Below are 19,355 nucleotides of genomic sequence, written 5' to 3' on the forward strand. Positions count from 1 at the left end.
TGCTGGGGTCCTAGGTTCAATTCCACCCAGGATATTGTCTGCAAAAAGAGTTCCTTCCACTCTCCAGTGCATCAAAGTGCACAGCTGTGCTTTGATTCCAATTGGCTGCAAACCCACTGACATTTTTCAAATTACAGATGGCTAAATTTCTGACAATGGGCATCAAAATAATGTTTGATCCTTCTTCTGTACGTGCAAGTACACTGCCCACCGTGGGAACCCTGGGGCTACTGTCACCTTCGCCCAGCGTCATCAGGTGCAATAGTGTGTGATTCATTTGACCAGACTGGCAGGGCAAAATCCGAAGCTCAAGTGCAAGGCACAGCTTAGATGCAATTACTTTAATGAATGGCAGCAATCTGAGCAACACCCACAAAATTTTTGCTCAAGCGCACTTGTAGCAGTGTATAAGTCCTTATATTTTATGGAAGGGCTAGGTTGTCACATACAAATTCTGAACTGAGGATCTATAAATACAAAGTAATGTGAAGCCTTACCATAAACTCAGTTATAACCTTGCTTATTATTATATGTAGAATCTTTCTGTGAAACACTGTATTTTTAGCAATCTCTTTGATCTTATGTAGGTATAACTTGCCATGAAGAATATTGGATCTCAGTTAATATACACAAAGTCCAAAATACTGGTAATAAACACATTTTACATCAATGCTGTCCAACCAGAGGTCCATAGAATACAACTGTCCTTCTATGGAATATTTATAGCCTCCCAGATAGCCCCTGACTTCTTTAAATATTATTGCAACTTGAGTACTATATAAAACCCTCAAACACTTGGTAAACCTAAATATTTGGTTCACTACATCGGAAAAGGTTTGGCAGTACTGCTCTTCATTAGGAATATGCAACCTACTGCCTTCCAAATGTCACTGAACCACAACTCCCATCAGTTCAGTTATTTAGGGGAATGCTAGGAGTTAAAGAAAATCACCATCAGGAAGGCTGCAAGATTCTCATAACTGCATCTAAGGGAACTGACACAACAGACCATAAAAAAATAACAATATAACTTCTAATAAAAATGAAAAACTTCAATTATTATTATTGGTCTTTTGTGGTTCCAGAACTCCCTGCACAGCCCCATGGCTGATTAATAAAAGAAGACCCAGCAAGGATGCAACCATGCAGAAAAAGGACTAAACTAGTAACGCGCATCTCCATATAGTAAAAATCACTGTGGATTAAGATAATACACAGTTCACAATTTCAAGGTAGAGAAATAAAACAGTGCATATCCCCAGTTCTCAGTAAGACAAATGGAAAGTAGCGCCTGTTCCTAGTGGGATTTGCCACTTATCATAACCATCATACAAGCATTTCCATTAAATGAAATGTCCGTGGAGTTATTTAATCACTTGGCAAAAGCTTCTTTTCCCTGCACTGCAGGCAGCATTTGTACAATGTATGTTGTGTGCTGCCATGGCCAGAGAGCAGGATCGGCTGGAGCGCATATTTTCATCACCCTGCAAATTACTTAAGTGCCTAACATGCACAGCACTGGGTCTCTTTTATTGTTATTTTCAAGCACTTGTAATTTTATGATTAAATCCCTATTGCATTGGCAGCCTTTTCCCTTCCCAGCTAGACAACATTCAGACCTGCCAGACAGACTAAGGGAGTGTTTCCCCCTCACTAGCTAGAGGCAGAATTCTCTGTTATACTGGCAAGAGCTTACTCTCCCTTTGGAACCCTTCTACTGTCATTCTTGCACAGTCACACTTAGCCAATGAGGTGACAGGTAACACAGTTTCTAAGTAGCTTTTGCCACCATCCTTTCTATATTTTATCTTTTTTGCCTATAGATAACATTGGCATTAGGCACCACTTTTACAGACCAGATGACAACCTTATCTATAAGTAACAACAGCAGGCACCCAGAGTTCCACTGAGCAATGCAACACTCAAAGTTATAGTTCAACTGCATTTGTCAGAGTCCAATTTGCACTACTGACAAACAGCATGGTCAAGCTGTTTGCAGCAGGTTAAAAATTAGTTTCAGAAATGACACCAGTAAAGCATGTATCTGAAAAACTACAAGAAAATAAAAACTTGTGCTCCTAGAAGCTGACACACTACCCTATTGGCTATCCAAGCTTGACACTGCCAACATGAATATGGATACTACTTAAATCTGGGTCTAAATCTATAACTAAGCCTATGTTATTGTGGCATTTTATTTATTAAAGAAACTACAAACATTTGTTAAACCCAACATTTAAACATAAGACAAAAAGTTAAAACAATTAGGTTCTTATACAGTAGTTTAGCTGGACTCCTCACTAGTGGGCTTTATTCTTACAGCAGAGAAGTACTTTACTATGACTAGTATCTATGAAAAAGGACATTGTAACATATTGTATTTTTTCATTATAATTTAAATTGTCATGTTTGCTGACTCCAGGTACCCAAACTTGCTTCCAGCCTTGACTCCATAGCTCTAGCCCCATGAGAAAATGGCAGCAGTCGTGAGCGGAGTAAACAAGATTTTGCAAACAAAAAGTATTTAGTGACCTTCACCCTAACAAGAGGACAATCTCTAAAATGTTTGTTACATTTATTACCCGAATACAACAAAATGGGACGGGTCCCCGAGATATATATGGCCACTGGATGCAAGGGCCCCTTCTTTTTTTAACCAAAAGTGCCTGTTGCTGCCTTGTGCATGGCAGGATGGGTCCTGAAAAACAAACCTTTTTATATAAGATAATCTGAAACAAACTTTAACAGGTTGATAAAAAAATAACTAATATCAGGGAATGAGTTGGTTGTCTAGAATAGGACACTACATTTGTTTTATCAGTAGCACTTTAAGAGCATTAAAAGAACATTAGAACATAACTTTGAAACCATCAGCTGTTATACATGGCCTTTCAAGATAAGTCTAAAACGTTGTAAGCACTGCACTCATAAATGCATGCACAACGCTTTCCACATAGATGTCACCTCTGGCAGGAGGAGACAACAAAAGGTAGCATGGAGCCTTTAGGTCATGGGCACACAAAGCAATGGCTCTGCTGCTCCCAGCCTGCCTTTTTTTTCCCGCAGGCTGAGAGAAGCGGATCCGCTACTTCCGCAGCTCGATGTATTTGCATCGAAAAGTACAGATTCGGCCTGTTCAGCCTGAAATTGCCGATTGCAGATAGTGCAGATAAATAGAGCGGTGGAAGGAAGCCGATTTGCTTCTCAGCTTGCAAAATAAAACACAGGCTGAGAGCAGCAGAGCCAACTCTCAATGTGCCCTTGGCCTAAGTCTAATTAAATGGGATGTAAAGGCAATTATAGATCATAGGGACCCTGCACAGTGCCCTCAACAACTGGCTCACAGGAACAGTCCCACACTTCCTAAAGCTGGCCATACACGCACCGATAATATCGTACGAAACCTTCGGTGCGTGTATGGCAAGTCGGTGAGTCGACCAGTATTGCAGGAGGCTGCTGATATCGGTCGACTCGCCGATCGGCCAGGTCAGAAAATTTTGATCGGGCGCCATAGAAGGCGCCTGAGCAAAATCTGCCGTCAGGGCTGAATCGGCAGAAGGAGGTAGAAATCCTATTGTTTCTACCTCCTTATCTGCTGTTTCAGCCCTGACGGTGTGTGGCGGATCTGACGATGTTTCGTGCAACCGAAACATCGCCAGATCGCCACGTGTGTGGCCACCTTTTGGCAGAGCTACATATCAGGTAGGGTACAAATTTAGAACCTGCGGGTTAGGGTCGGTGTGGGTCGACTATTTGTTGACCTACAGAATTAGATAATAGTTTATACCACTCTGAGTTTATAATTAACATTTTATAAAGCACCAATATTCACAGACAAATACAGACCAGTAAAGTAGACCCAGTAACTAAGAAATCAATCTGCTATGTTTTTTGATAATATGACCAAATTTGGGGGGGAACTGCGTTCATTTCATTTCAGTGTATGGATAAGATTTCATGCCACAGGAGATGAAGATCTATAGCAGCTCCCACACCAATGTACAAATATATAGACAAACAAGGTTCTCTGTTTAACCAGAGCAGGCAACATAAACAAATGCCTGAACCCCTAAGTCAGATGTCTCAAATACATACTAAATGTATACAGGGTATCATCTCTTTGTACTTGCAACTACCCTATGTTCCCAGGTTGTGTGCGAAAGGCTTCCAATGTCATAGCTGATGTCAGCATCCTTCATGTTGCTTAGCAATACAAAATCAATCCATGCGGTTGCCAAGTAACAAATCACAAATCTAGTTTCTGGCTTCACGACTCAGTCAATTACCTGTAGCATCTCCATTTTATCATCATAAGGCAGAAAAGGGTAAGAATATTCCTCTAAATATAAATAGATTCCCATAGGTAAAGAAAACATGCCATTATTAAAACTACCATATTCTTTATTGTTATTTTACCCATAATCCTTACTGTATCTGCCTATATCCATGCATACTTGTCTTTGTATTGGAAAACAGCATGTCATGGTTATCCTGAGCAGCTCTGTTCAGCCAGGCTTTCAGCATTCTGCAACCCCACTTAGGTTAGTTATATAGAATACAATCACAACCTATACAGGCATTGGACCTGTTATCCAGAATGCTCGGGACCTGTTGTTTTTTGGATAAGGGATCTTTACGAAATTTAGATGTTCATACTTTAAATCTCCAAAAAAAACTAATTTAAGCATTAAATAAACTTAATGGGATTGTTTTGCCTCCAATAGGGATTATTTATATCTTAGTTAGGAGATACTGTTTAATTACAGGAAAAAAAAAAAGATTATTTACTTAAAATGGAGTCTATGTGAGATGGCATTGCAATAAGAATCCTATAACTGTTCATACTGACCGGTTCCACTTCAGTGCACAACTAGTTGAAGTACACAGCCAAAATGAAAGAAATGTAAGTTTTACAATATTTACTGAAGGTTTATATGAAATTTTACCTCTTGTAACTCCATATAACATATTGGCATGCATTACTGTACAATATAAGCCTCATTCGTGTATGCTTATATTTGTGGAGAAGGCATGGTTGCTTTCAGAGTAAAGCTCACCCAAAGATTAATGAACCAGATGCCCAGTGGCCAAAATAGCATGGACATTCTCTCAAAACACACAAATTTGTGTGAGATATTGCCTTTATCGGTATAACCCTTATAACCACTGCTGCCTGCCAAAGCAAAGGTCTCCCAGTACATCCAGGAAATGTTCTCTTTCTGCACATCAGTTATTAAAGTCTCAAACCAGTTTGCAACATTTTGACTGAGGTTTACTTTTGCCTAAAAAAACAACTTCTAATATTGTCTATTAAGATTCTCCTTTATCCAGGTCATGATATATATTATCTAGCAGATTTAAGTCTAAAGCCACTGAACTGAACATACTGAACATACATTTCACCATTCATCTGAGTGGCTTCTTCAGTTGAACTAAGTGATAGGAAATGCCCCTGCATTTAAAGGCTTGATACGAGAACAGGCAAAAAACTTGTGGATTACAGAAACCATCTCCGTTTAAGCCTACAATGCTGATATCAGGAACCACACCAGGCAACCTAAATCTGGGTTCTTCAGTAAAATGCCACAGGGCCAAGCTGATTTCAGAAAAGCCCAAAAACAACTGTTAAATTAACGAGGGAGACAGACTAACTTCGTAATCATATCCTAATAATACAGGACTACATCCCTAAGAATTCTTAAGCGTCAAATTTAGTCCATATTAATGTGCTGCAATGCCTGTTTGATGGTTAGCCAGCCAACAGTTTCATATTTTCTCGTACTTGGCAGGGCATCCTCTTGGCAAATAAGTTTCTGTCGTGGGTGTGCATTATCAATCAGTTTGGTCCAAAAGCTCCAGTTAGGGGGCTCTGTGACTTTCAAGTATAGGATAGCCTTTTTGGCATAGTGAAGGAGCTAGCTGTTGTAGGCACAACCTGTCACTAGAGGATAGAGTAAGGCCTTGATTGTGTCCCAGCAGGCAGAAAGTGGGTATCTAGATATTTGGCAGTCCCAGAGAAGAGTCACTGTAGGCAATTATGGTGGTCCAAAACTGCTGGATTTTGGGACAATCCCAGAACAAAAAATAATTGCCCTGGTCTAAATTACATTTCACACAAACATCTGGATAACCTTGGTATAGTTGCGCCAGCCTGTGTGGGGTGAAGTACATCTTTCCAGCTTTCCTCATCCTGACATGGAAGTTTTTCACTAAAACATGGCTAAACATGGCTGTGCCACGGGTTAGCGTGTGTCACCATTAGTAAAGAACCTTTACACGGAAGAAGTGGAAAAGAAAACCCATGAACCCCTTCAAGGAAACAGCACCAAGTCATTAGTTCAGATTTGTGGATGGCAACCTGGGTAAAAATTAAAGCACATGAGGCTCCAGCCTGGCATTTTTGGACTGTGCAGTAGTCACCACTATGCAATAGTTATACAAGGCTAAGCAGTCTATCTACATCTCAAGAAAAAGGGACAGTCCTCTGAGGACAGCAATGTGCTATATATATTTTGAACCAAGGAGACAGATGATTTGAAAGAGGCCAATATTAAAAAAAAAAAAAAAAGGATCAATACCTGCCTGAGTTTCAGCCGACACCTGACTGAATAAGTTCAATGGAACCATTGTGAATGGATGTCTGTGACTGTACTACTGTCAAGGGTTTAAACGGCATGGAATTCCCTACAACTTAGTTGAACTGATGAAACCACTGGGATGAGTGGTGAAACGTCCAGTTGCTTTAATTTAAATCTACTAGATAATGAACATCCAATATTTTATAAAACAGTGCAGGTTTGAGCAAAAAAAAAAGTTTTACTAAACTTCAGAAAAGCTTACGTCTTTTTACAAGCTTTAACAGAGAAGCAGCTATTACATCCAGTTCATTTCACAGAATGGAATTCTATATTGGGCATTCAGAGCATAAGATCCTTATACTAATGCCTTATTACATAATGGTTAAGAAAAGAAAAACAACAGCAGCAGCTTGCAGTGGGGAAAAAGTAAAGTGTTCTTTTAATGGTATAGCATTTGTTAATTTGAAACAGTTTGGAACTAATCACCATCGTAGCAGGCTAGGTAATGTCAAAACGTACATATGCATTTTTAACACCATCAAGCATGTATATGCTCATGGGTAAACAGAGGTACGTCCCAACATGAACCTGTATAATCTATGCCCAAGGTGCCCTCAACCATTCCCATCACAACAAAGCCTAGAAGTTAAATGTGTCTGCAAATATTACTAGCTTTTTTTTTTTAATTATTTCAACAGAACATGTGTAACCATGACAATTGGACTGCAATGTTCTAGTTCATTTTGAGAAACACTGACCTATGTCAAAGAACTGTTTTGGCAGCTACTAAAATAATATATAGATAGCGTGGACAGCAAATTGGATTAGAATATAGGGGAAAGATCCAAAGAGTAAAATGGGTCCTAAGACAAGAGTAGTTGGTAAAGGTGCTGTTAATTATCATATAATTACCAGAAGAGATGCCTACAAAACAATACAGTAAACTTTGTTTTACTGTTTTAACCAACTGTGGAATGTCCAACATATGATGTTGGTTAACAGATGTAGGCTAAATGAAGGGTGGGGTCTAGCATGTTTACTTCAAAAGCTTGGGAAAAGGAGTAATATTTAGCTGCCGGCGACATAGAATCAATAACACATGAAATTCTAATCCTATGTTGCCCTGCTGCCTTGGGCTCTGTTGTGTGGGATGGCACAAGCCATTGTATTTAAGCAGTTCTAGCACTATGAAATCTGAACTCTGAACACTTGTGACCAGTGTACATGGCTCTTACAAGAAATACAGAACACAGGTTGGGTAGGGCATTCTATAACATTGCTGAGAAGGTTATCATGGCGCGTTAGTATGCACAGTAAACTCTAGTACTAAAGTGTAAGGTAGTATTTTAAATCCACTAACTTTGTATATTTAAAAGAAAAATGATCCAAAGCGATAAAGTGAAAACACCCAGATCCAAAGAAGTATTGTTTTCTACACTCTTACCTAGGGGTCTGATTCCAGTTACATAAATAAACCTTATTATACACAGGCTTACCCTCTCTTTTGCATAAAATGATATGTTCTTACAATTATTTTCCCAAACACGGAAAATAGTTACCTATATCAATCCCACGTCTGAGGGCAGTTTTGTCAGAATCATGGTAGTTTATCAAATCTTCCACCCAGTGAATGTAATTAAGTCGCAGTGGAACAGTAGGAATAAGTCTCTCCAACGGTATATCTATAGTAAGTCCAAAATCCTCTCTTAGGAGGGTGCAAGTCAAGGCTCTGACAGCACAAGGGTCCTTGAAGTTCAAGCTGAAACAAAAAAGCATGAAGCACAATTAAAGGATATTGTTTTCAATAACACAATGTTATAATTTTGTATGCATCTGGAGAAGTAAACACAACGAATATAACCCTATGTCAAAATATAAAATAAAATCTGCAAATTATTCTAAACAACATTTTATTGGATTGTACTGCATCTGCAAGTGAAAGTTACATCAAGATAATGAAAAAATATAAAAACAGCCATGTCCAGGAATATATTTAAATAAAAGGCAGACACATTTATTGTATTTTAACAATGCACATCACACCATATCACACACAAATAGCCATAAAAAGCCTTGAGCGGAATTGAAATTGGCCGAGAATTATTTTCTTACGTATAACACAATTCAGTAAGAATTGCTCCTGACTACAAATTTAAAAACAATAAAGGGTAGAATGCAGTGTCTTTATACTATGTGACATTAAAAGCTTAATCTTTGCATGGGTTTCAACATTCTAATCAGCAAAAACATAAATAGTTCTAAAAGCCCACTAGTGTGTAGCACAGTGAGTATTCCCGAGTTTTATTTTAGCTTGGGTGCTTTCTGCAAGTAGTTTGTATGTTCTCACTGTGTTTTTGTTGGTTCTTTCTGGGTACTCTGATTTCCTCCCACACTCTAAAAACATACAGGCAGGTTAATTGGATCCAAATAAAACTCAGCTTAAGTATTAATGTGAACATTAGATTGGAAGCTCCACTGGGACAGGGACTGATGTAAATGATATATACTCTTTAAAGCACTGCATAAATAGGTTGGTGTTATATTAATAACAGATATAGTATCTGATAACGTATTACTAATTTTTCCAACAGCACCAGTAGCAACAGTGACGCAAGGATAAAACTGGTAAGGAGAGCTAAAAGTTAATAGATTCATAGTACACTATCAGTATATAAAATTCATAATTCATAATTAGACTCTGGGTAGCCCAATTTGTCCTACATTTTAGCAGGGCAGTGTGTAAAGGGCTAAAGCTATAAAGCTTAAAAAAAAGCACTGAACTTGGAATAAAATCAATAGAAAATGCAATCCAATGTGGAACTACAGAAAGGCAACAAGGTCACAGGTAACCTACCTCACCCTTCCTGCTAAATTCACATTCACATGTTGCTTAAATTCAGGATACTTGGAGGCCAAGTAGGCAAAGTCTGGAGGTTTGTCTTTGTAGCGATTTCTTGGATGCATGGATTTATTAAGCGCCATTCCTTATCTGAAATGACAGTGGCAACAATAAGAGGAACTGAAAGAGATACCCATAAATCCTAAGCTCAAGAAATTTATGGCTGAGCGGCAATACACTATCTCCATAATAGCATGCAAATCCTCATCCCCCTAAAGGCTTCAGTATACATGCACAGGGAACGAAAGGCTTTTAAGAGATACAGATTGTCTCTGCTTGATCTTAACAATAAAATAACTTCCATAAATCAGAAACTTCCCTTAGGTAGATGGCCTAAACGATAAACACATAATGGGTTTTACTCTTTAGTCTCCACATTTTGGTGTTTAACGCAGCTATTCTGCAAACAAATGCAATGCACCCTGAAACAATATCAAGTCTCACTTATTCTGAAGTTTATATGGGATCTGGAAACCTGTTATCCAGAAAGCCTCAAGTTAGGTAAGGCCATCTGCAAAAGAGTTCATTTTAAGCAAATAAAACGAATTTAAAAAAAAAAATAAAAATCTTTTTCTCTTTAATTATAAAACAGTACCTTGTACTTGATGGTAACTAAGCTGCATGAATCCATATTGGTGGCAAAACAATCCTACTGGCTTTAAAAAAATGTTGAAATTATCTTGAGCAGACTAAAGGTATGGTGATCCATAGGATCCCAGGTCCCAAGCATTTAACTCCTGGTTATGGCTTTAAACAATTTTGTAAAAGCCAGTTTCCTCCAGCAAGACAGGTCTGTTAAATATGTTATATTGTTTCAAAAGTCAGAGCCACCAGGGTAGAGAATAGAAAAGGAGAAACACTGCTTTTAACAGCAATAATATATACAAATAACGTAAAAAACATTACTAATTTGTAATGAATGTATATTGCAATGTTGCTTAGAATAAGGTTTTCTTTTATCAGGCAAAACATAATTTTTTCGGTTGGCGTGTCCTTTAATTCTATTAATATATTTAAACATTAAATAAACCCAGTAGAATTGTTTTGCCATTCATGGATTTATGTTGTTTAGTTATGAGAAAAAAATGTGGGTTTCCAGAATCCCTGTCTTGGGTCCCAATAATCCTGAGGTGACAATAGGGGTGCCCTTAGTAACTTTAAGAGCTGAACTTCTGTGTTTTTTTTAAATTGATAATATTGCTCTTTTAATGAAGAGGGTGCAGTTCTGCTTTCTGCCTTAAAGATGCAGGCTTATCCACTTTCATCAGTTCAAGCAAGTAGGTAAAGGGGGGTGACATCTAGTTTGCCACAGCAGCAGGGTCAGAACTGCCCATGCCGTGCATATATTAAAATGACAGCAGATGACAGCCTAGTCATGATAAAAACAACTCCGGATTGTGGAGGGTGGGTAGTTTGAATGTAAACTAGAAAAGAATTTAGGGTTCCAACCCTCCATACACTGGCTAATAAAAGCAGACAATTTAGTCCTTCTGGACCAAGTCAGCAACTTATTGGCTCTGAGCTACCCAGGTTTAAAGGAGACATTTTATATAAAGTTCATATTCAGTTATAATATTCATCCTGCCTCAAAATGCGAAATGATGCAGAAAGAAAGATGTTTTGAAAGCAGTTTACCTCCTAAAACAGTCATTATATGAGAGCTGCATTGACAACCTCTCTAATCAGAAGCCAGAGCAAAATGAAAGATGGGAGTGTCGCTTCAGTCTTCCACAGGAAGTGGTCACAGCACTGACTGACAGGCTTTACTCAACAGTAGCATGGAAAACCCCTCCCAGTTTCCTCCTTCTGTGTCTCTCTTGTGCTACTCGGGGTGGGGGGGGGGGCTGGGTAGAGCACAGTTTTCAAGCAAGCAAGTTATGGACATATTTGAACCCAAAGTATTAAAATAAAAGCACTTCTATTTTATATTATTTTACATGGTTTAGTGCATTGTAAAAATTTATGGTATATGTCCCCTTTAAAAATCCACTGGGGTAAGGACTGCCATTCGGCCTCACCTTAATTGCCTGCATTTGGTGCTGTGATCAGCCAGATATCGCTCACCTCAAAGTGTGTGAGGGAAATACCCTCTCATTTGGCAACCTCGCCAAAACTAGCAGATCTTTTTGTATACAGCCAGCTTTACTCTCTTGTAGTGCTCTCTTGTAAAGGTTCTTCCCCACTTGCAACACCTTTTATTTAGCCCATGATAATTACAGAAGCTAAACAGTAGCAGGTGTCTCAAGGCTGGGCCCTTGAAGAAGTACTTTAAATTCCATTAGCAGTCAAAACTGCTCACAAAAATAGAAGATAGGTTTTAATCATGTGTCAGCATTTGACTTGTACAGTGTATTGAGATGCTCACTGACAGTTTTATTGAATATCACAGCAATTAGGGCCAATACACCAGCACACACATTACAGGAAACATCCCAACAGGGCTGCGGTACCTCCAGGCTAATGCAAAAGCTCTACTGCATAAACGCTTATGGCACTTATCTTAAATGCAGTTTAGTACCCCTTTAAAGTCAAGGAAACAACAAGTCCTTCCCAGGACCAAGCTGTGATAATTTACTCCCAGTGCAGTATAGGGATGCACAGAATCCAGGATTCGGCAAGATTCTGCCCTTTTTTCAGCAGGATTTGGATTTGGCCAAATCCATGGTCCTGGCCAAACAGAATCTGAATCCTTAAAACCATGTGACTTTTTGTCACACAAACACAAAGTTGAAAATTTTTTAACACATACGCGGTTCTTTTTAACCCTTCGGTAGCTTGAATTGCATATGCAAATTAGGATTCAGTTCAGTATTCCGCAGAATCTTTCACAAAGAATTTAGGGTTTGCCGAATAGTGGATTTGGTGTATCCCTAGTGTAGTCAACAGACAAAATGTACTGTGTGATTTTATAAAGTTTACAACTAAAGGAGTAACATGTAAAGATAACTACACAAAAATATTGCAGTATACCCAGAAAATAGTTGAGTTATTGTTGTGTATATATTTTATGTTCCATTAGCATAAAGACTGCCATCTAAATTTATGAGAACCATATATATTTATAGTACTGTTAACACAAAATTGGCTGTACACATATTGTTGTACAAATGATGGTACACAACCAACATTTTCCCCCTGTTCTTTCTTCCTGTCAACCACAAACAATCGATATCCAGGCATAATCGTATTTGTCCCATAATAGTATTATGTCTTGCTCAACATATAGGACCAGATTATTGTGTACAACCCTGTATGATGTACCTCAACCTGTCAGTTACAGCTTCTTATGCTAATGGACTCCTGCTGCACAAATATGGCAGTCCCCTTGTAGAGGAACATGGGGGATCAGATAGGTAATGTAAAACCATTGGGCAAATACATTTATGGCAAAATTATAACAAGCATGCAAAGACAGTGTTATGACTGTAAAAGGGTTTAAGTTATGGTATCAGTATCTCTTTAACTTTCATGCAGACTTCAGTGTGTGTTTTGATGGCATGCAACTCAAATCTGAATTATTAAATCACCTTTTGGCAGATGGACATTTTTTGGCACAAATATCTGCAGTACACACTCCATATGGATTAAACTGACCAGTTATAACTCATTAATAGAAAACAAAAAGTTTCCCCATAGCGCTCTAGCACTCGTGCCACAAGGAACCCCCTACAGTCTACTATACACTTTAACCATGAATATAATATGGTTTTTGCTTACGACAATGAGACACCTGTAAGTTGGCCAACAGCTGCAAAGAGAGCAAGAATACCCTCCCATTAGTGTAAATTCAAGCAGTTGCATGTAAAACATTTTACACATGGTGACCAGGCATAGTATCACAAAAATGTGGAAGAAATGTTTTGCAATTAAGATGTAAAGTGTTTTGAATACAGCAAATGCAATGCATACAGACTGGAATCTTCTGACACGTTGGCACACACACAGGGGAGAGAATTGCCAACAGGCAACTAAGTGCCACAACAGTGACCTGTAATTCTGATTACAGCAAGTTCACATACAGTGACATTACTATAGAAAAACAGACCCTGTGGTCGTGGGGGGCAGAAATGTAGAGATCCTAATAAATACATCACTTTAATAAAATACACCAATTATCCAAGTTCTGGGGCAAACTCAAATTAAATAATTTAATTATGACACTAGTTTTATACTACGGAGTCTTTTATCCCAGAGGGCTGGACCATCTGAATTTAGGGCTCCTTTTAACCTACTCAGCAACACTTAATACTATTCCCGGGCCCTGGTAATGACAGAAGCAGAGCTACACACATATAGTACGTGTAACAGCCTTGGGGCTGCCCTATTGGGAAGCAATGGAAATGTACACACCGACAACCTGAGTAATATGTTTGTATAATGTTCCACAACGTAGAAAATACCCTACCGCTTTAGTGGAAGGCAGCGCTGCTTATGCAGCAAACAAATAAATGAACGAGCAATCTAGCGAGTCTACCAAACAAATCTGTACCCTGTGCTGACACATGGCAACTCACACAAAACGTGCAGTTCTGACACCGAAGAGCTCGTCACTGCGCTCAGCGCTCTACCAGTCTCATTTGAAAAAGAAGCAGCAGCGCCAGCAACTCTCGCCGGAACAAGCCACGTGACAGCGTCAGGCCATCCCGCTACGGGGCGGTGCAAGGGACAGCGTTCCTTGCAAAGCGTTCACCTGCTGCTACTGAAGGTTTCAATTTTAATAAGACAGAATGATTAAGTTGGGCGACTGTAGTTGTGCTAAAGATCCGAGTGCGGTGATGAGCGATGGAAAGGGATATTAAGAATAGCTGAAGAGCCATCGTTTGACTAGGGAGGAAGGAGAGTATGGTCTGACTTATAACAAAAGGCACAAACAAAGCTAGGGAGACACGTGGTTGTGCCAGGGAGTGTGTAGGCGGGGCTATAATAGTGGCACAGTAATGTCACACAGCTCTATTCCATTGTTAGGGCAAGCTCTGCAGTACTCGCTGATACATTGATACATTGTGTATCATTATACAGCAGCAAAACACTCAGGCTGTTATTGTCACGTTTAGGTACAGTGTCATTTTTAAATTAGACTTTAACCAGCTGTACTATGTGGGGGAGGAGGGGTATTGTTAAAACTGGGGTTTTGTAAAATAAAATGTACAAAACAAATTTTGTTTAACTTTCTTACTCCAGTCCCCTCTATGGCAGGTGCAGCATGGAGTTGCTTGCCACATAGGCTGTATATATAATAGCAGAATCCATTTTAAAGCTAGCCAAATGCTGCAGAAACAGGCACAGACTTGCCATACAAAAAGCAAATGCACCATGCCATGCAGTGTGTAGCAGCAATATTGTAGTGCCTTGCGTTCCTTAGCGCTAGCTGTTGTAATTAAAATGCAAGGCAGACAATTATTGTTGATCAGCAGGGGCGCTGCTACCATGAGTCAAAGTGAGAACCTTACCGCAGACAGCAGTGCCCCACAAATTACCAGTAAATTCTGGAGATGAAATTCCAGTTTTCAGAAGGGAATTTCAGCTCTAACAGTGCAGAAAGCACAATTGTGCTTGCTAGTGATGTGCTTGTCAGTTGTTTAATCTCTGTTAATTAAGATATTTCTAGTGAGCCATTATTGATTAAAATACTTTGAAGGTATTCTATTATTGTAGGTACCATTGATCTCCCTAATATATGTTTCAATCAAATGTTTTATCGCTATCGTCTTTGGATTTTAAATTGTAATACATTCATATGAATTGAAATGTTTTTTAAGCCCTTAGGTAGTCTATTAATAAGGTTCAGATCAATAGGAGAGCCTTTTTCCTTTATATAGTTTATAGTAAATGCAAACTTAAATTGTGTTCATTATATGATATTACAGTTCTTCTCTTCTCTAGAATGCTTACTCAGGCTGAATACCCCCTGCAGACCTACAAACACCCCCTATAACTACACCTTTGTAAGGATTCTATTTGACACCATCTGGTTGCTTCTAAGACAGTATGTGCATTAATTAACTGAAAGCTGCCCATTTTCTCCCCTGTAGAGTACAAATTATCTGTTCTAGTCACACGTTTGAGGTCAGTTCTTATTAATATGATGGTGTAATATGGAAACCTGTGAAGCCATAACAAGCATACATGCCTCCAGTTGCATAACTCTGAATTAACTTATCCCTCTAGCAACTCTGCTTTCAACTTAAACTGTCCTGGTTCTGCCATGAGATAATATTTGTAGTGCTTTGGAATGCATAAATAAGATGGTAGCAGACCCAAATAAAAGTTTTTGCCTTTTTTCTATGGGCTTAAAGGGCTACTGTCATGATTTTTATGGTATACTTTTTATTTCTGTACACTGTGTACATAGCAATTTCACTCTACCAATTAAAATGTTATTCTTGAACCAACAAATGTTTTTTTCAGTTGTAATATTGGTGTGTAGGCTGCCATCTCAGTGCATCAATGTATTGAGTCTGAGCTTTCAGAAGGAGCCAGCACTACACATTAGAACTGCTTTCAGGTAACCTATTGTTTTTCCTACTTCCATGTAACTGGAGGAGTCCCAAGCCGGACTTGGATTTCTTACTACTGAGTGCTATTCTGATATCTACTTGGAGCTGCTGTCTTGATCCCTACCCATTCTTCTGCTAATTGGCTGCTGGTAGAAGGGGTGAAATCACTCCAACCTGCAGCTCAGCAGTAAAGTGTGACTGAAGTTTATCAGAGCACATGGTTGTGGCACCCTGGGAAATGAATATGGCTAGTACCATGTGATATTTTAAAATGAAAAGTAGAAGAAGAAAAACTTTGTGTTTTTGAAAAATGGATTTCAATGCAGGATTCTGCTCTATTAACTCTATTAACTGATGAGTTTTGAAAAAAAAAAACACATTTTGCCATGACAGTATTCCTTTAAAAAATTTAAAACAATCTCCCTTAGGAGATAATCAGCCTGTTAGGAGTATCCAAATTGACATGCTAAACATTCTTTGTGATATACCAAATCCATGCCTTGCACAAGCAGTCTGGGCTGTTAGCCACAGTCAAAAGCTGCTTAAAATTATGCTAATAAACCCCTGGAGTTGAACTTCTGTTGCAGCGTCTGCTGTTTACTTCAAGCAACTTTGCTGTGTTTTACAGCAGTTTTAGGACAATAGCACTTTTACATTATCTCTTATGGTGAGTGGGACTACACAACACAGCAATTACATAAAAAAAGCATAAAAAGATTGTGATATTGTATGCTTCTACATTTTACATTGATATTGTACTTAGGGAGTAAGCTCATTGGAGCACGGATCCCTTTTCTCCTGTGTCTTTTAACAAATAGCACTTAATCTTTGTTACTATGTATATATTTTATACATTGCTGTTTTCCTGTGTGTTTTATAAATATATTATAAAAATGCTATACAGGTATAGGACCTGTTAACCAGAATGCTCAGGACCTGGGGGTTTTCCATTTAATGGGTCTTTCCATAATTTGGATCTTTATATATTTAGGGGCATATTTAAAAATTTTAGTTTATAGCTTAATACATAAAAATGTACCTTTGTTCTATTCCTATGGGGTTTTTACAAGTATATTTACCAAATAGTGAATTTTTACATTGATAAATACCCTTTTAAAAACCCAATATAAATGAATAGAACATGGGTGAGTTTTTATGTACTAAGCTCTAAACTGGCATTTTGATAAATCTGCCCCTAAGTCTACTGAAACTTCTTTTAAACAATAATTAAACCCATTAGCATTGTTTTGCTTCTAATAAGGATTAAATATATCTAAGTTGGGATCCTGTAAAAGGTACAGTTTTATTATTACAGAGAAAAAGTAAATGGGAGATGGCCTTCCCATAATTTGGAACTTTCTGGATAACAGGTTTCCAGATAATGGATCCCAAACCTGTATATACAAGTAGTATAAAATGCACATTGCAATTCATGTTTTTATGTCTAATCATGCTAGCTCATATCTACTGAGATGCCATGGAAGTTAATGGGAAGCATTTCTTTTGAATCTGGATAATCATGTATTTTTTTCCTGCAAAAATTAAAAAATACCGCAATTCTCTAATAGCTGGACAGTGCATGAAAAACTGCGATTCACAAAAAATGCCACAATTAATTGCTGCTGCTGTACTAATTGCAGTTACACAATTACATAGTTTGGTTGAAAAAAAGACTAAAGTTCATCAAGTTCAACCCCTCCAAGTGAACACTTCACCATCGGACTGAGCCGCCAGGGCCCAGCGGGATCTGATACCCCCGAGGGCGCTCCCACGATCCGCCGTCTCCCTCCCCCAACGCGCCTCATGTAAGTTTCTTTTAGGAGCGCTCGGGGGAGGGTGTTGGGGGGCCTCTGCGCGGGGGGTGGTGAAGGTGACGGGGGCCATTGGGGGGTGCATGGGCCCCTGAGGCAGAAGCCCAGGTGGGAACCAGCACCCCTTAAAGATTTTTTCTGCCTCAAGTGAAAATTAATTTGCACAACTCTAACTTAGTAGCCTCTGGTTCTTTGTTCTTTTCTCTGTGAACAATGGGAAGTTTGCACATTTTTAGTAATAATTCATGTGCAAGGGTATTTAATGAAGACAAATTCTGAAGCTCTTGAATTATATCATCATGTATGCATGTTTGGGACCTTAGACTATAAGCTCTACTAGTTTAGGCACTGATGTAAAGGATGAATAATCTCTACAAATATGTCAGTCCTATAAAAATTCATGGTCATTATAATCTTTTAAAATATTTTTACATTAAAATGCCATATCAGGTTTTGCCATTAGATTTTTTAAACTGCTGCACCTATCAGAAATTGTTAAAATATGATTAATAGTGACCTTGGAGTTAAATCTGTACTGCTTTGTCTATTTGCCAATCATGCAAAACTTTATACAGTACATGTTTTGTGCTTTGCAAATAGGAATCCAGGTTTTCTGAGACTATCATCAATAAATAAATGCAAAATATCTTATTCAAGCCTTTTGCCTGCTCCACCCCAATGAACTGCTCTGCAGAAAGATCCCATTTGTCTTCCCCACAATGGTGGGCTGGGGTATCAAAATCCAGAATTATTCACAGTGGGCTATGGCAGGCAGCTTTTTCTGTGCAGATAATAATTACACCCAGCATGTGTTTTATCCTAAATGGCAGGGTTGGGACACTGGCGCATATTAGATCTGTCACTTGAAACACTTTCGCCAATTTTTTTTTTGCATGTATGTGACATTTTGTAGCCTTCATTAATAATTAGTGGTTTATTTTCTGGGTGAATGAAGCAGAAATGCTCAAATGCTGGAGAGGGAAAGAACAAGGAGGGATTGTGACTTGGTGACTGACCTGTTTGTTAGAAATGGATGATTTTGGCAATACCAATTGTATTGTATATCTGGTACCTGCATTTTGTTTGATAAGGGAAGTATGACAGACATTAGCCATAAAGCTACTGACTGATTTTGCCTAACCCACAGGGAATGGATTGTTAATAAACAAAGACAAATTATTGCACTGATTATTATAAATGCTAAATATGCTTAGTCTTCTCCCGCTGTTAGGAGAGATGCCGGGATCATTTATCACAAAGAGGCTGCTGCACCAGAGAAATAGGAACCTTCATGATTGTGCTGAGCAACATTGTGTTGGTGGTATGCAACAATATGTCAGGCTAAACTTGGCACTAAGGCAACAGATAAAAACTGTGTTGTATTCACTGTTAGGAGTTTTCAGGCTAAAATACAAATTCTAGCATTCCTTTTACAGCATCACAGGAATGGCTTCCTCCTCAAAAGTTGGCCAGCTGCATTTAGGACATATATAATTAGTAGATTTGTTTTGTGCCTTCTCTAAACCTTTCTCTGTAATGTCTTACAACATTATCTGCATAGTAATGCCCA

The 19,355-nt window shown here is 38.6% G+C and overlaps 1 protein-coding gene across 2 annotated transcripts in view; it reads right to left on the reverse strand.

Annotated features, from left to right (window-relative positions):
- The window catches only part of mettl16 (methyltransferase like 16), a 39,032-nt gene extending 25,023 nt beyond the window's left edge, over nucleotides 1-14,009 (reverse strand). Inside the window, exons 1-3 of one of the 2 annotated variants that reach the window (XM_031895721.1) lie at nucleotides 13,883-13,901; nucleotides 9,433-9,567; nucleotides 8,138-8,337 (exon numbers count right to left, since the gene is read on the reverse strand). In XM_031895721.1, coding sequence (XP_031751581.1) covers nucleotides 8,138-8,337; nucleotides 9,433-9,560 — 328 coding nt within the window. In that variant the 5' untranslated portion in view covers nucleotides 9,561-9,567; nucleotides 13,883-13,901. Of the gene's footprint in view, nucleotides 1-8,137; nucleotides 8,338-9,432; nucleotides 9,568-13,882; nucleotides 13,902-13,991 lie in introns of those variants that run through there. The other variant, NM_001130217.1, reaches the window with a different exon arrangement.
- Nucleotides 14,010-19,355: the final 5,346 nt, after the last annotated feature.

Source organism: Xenopus tropicalis, chromosome 2 (genome assembly GCF_000004195.4).
Source record: "Xenopus tropicalis strain Nigerian chromosome 2, UCB_Xtro_10.0, whole genome shotgun sequence".
Lineage (NCBI taxonomy): Eukaryota > Metazoa > Chordata > Amphibia > Anura > Pipidae > Xenopus > Xenopus tropicalis.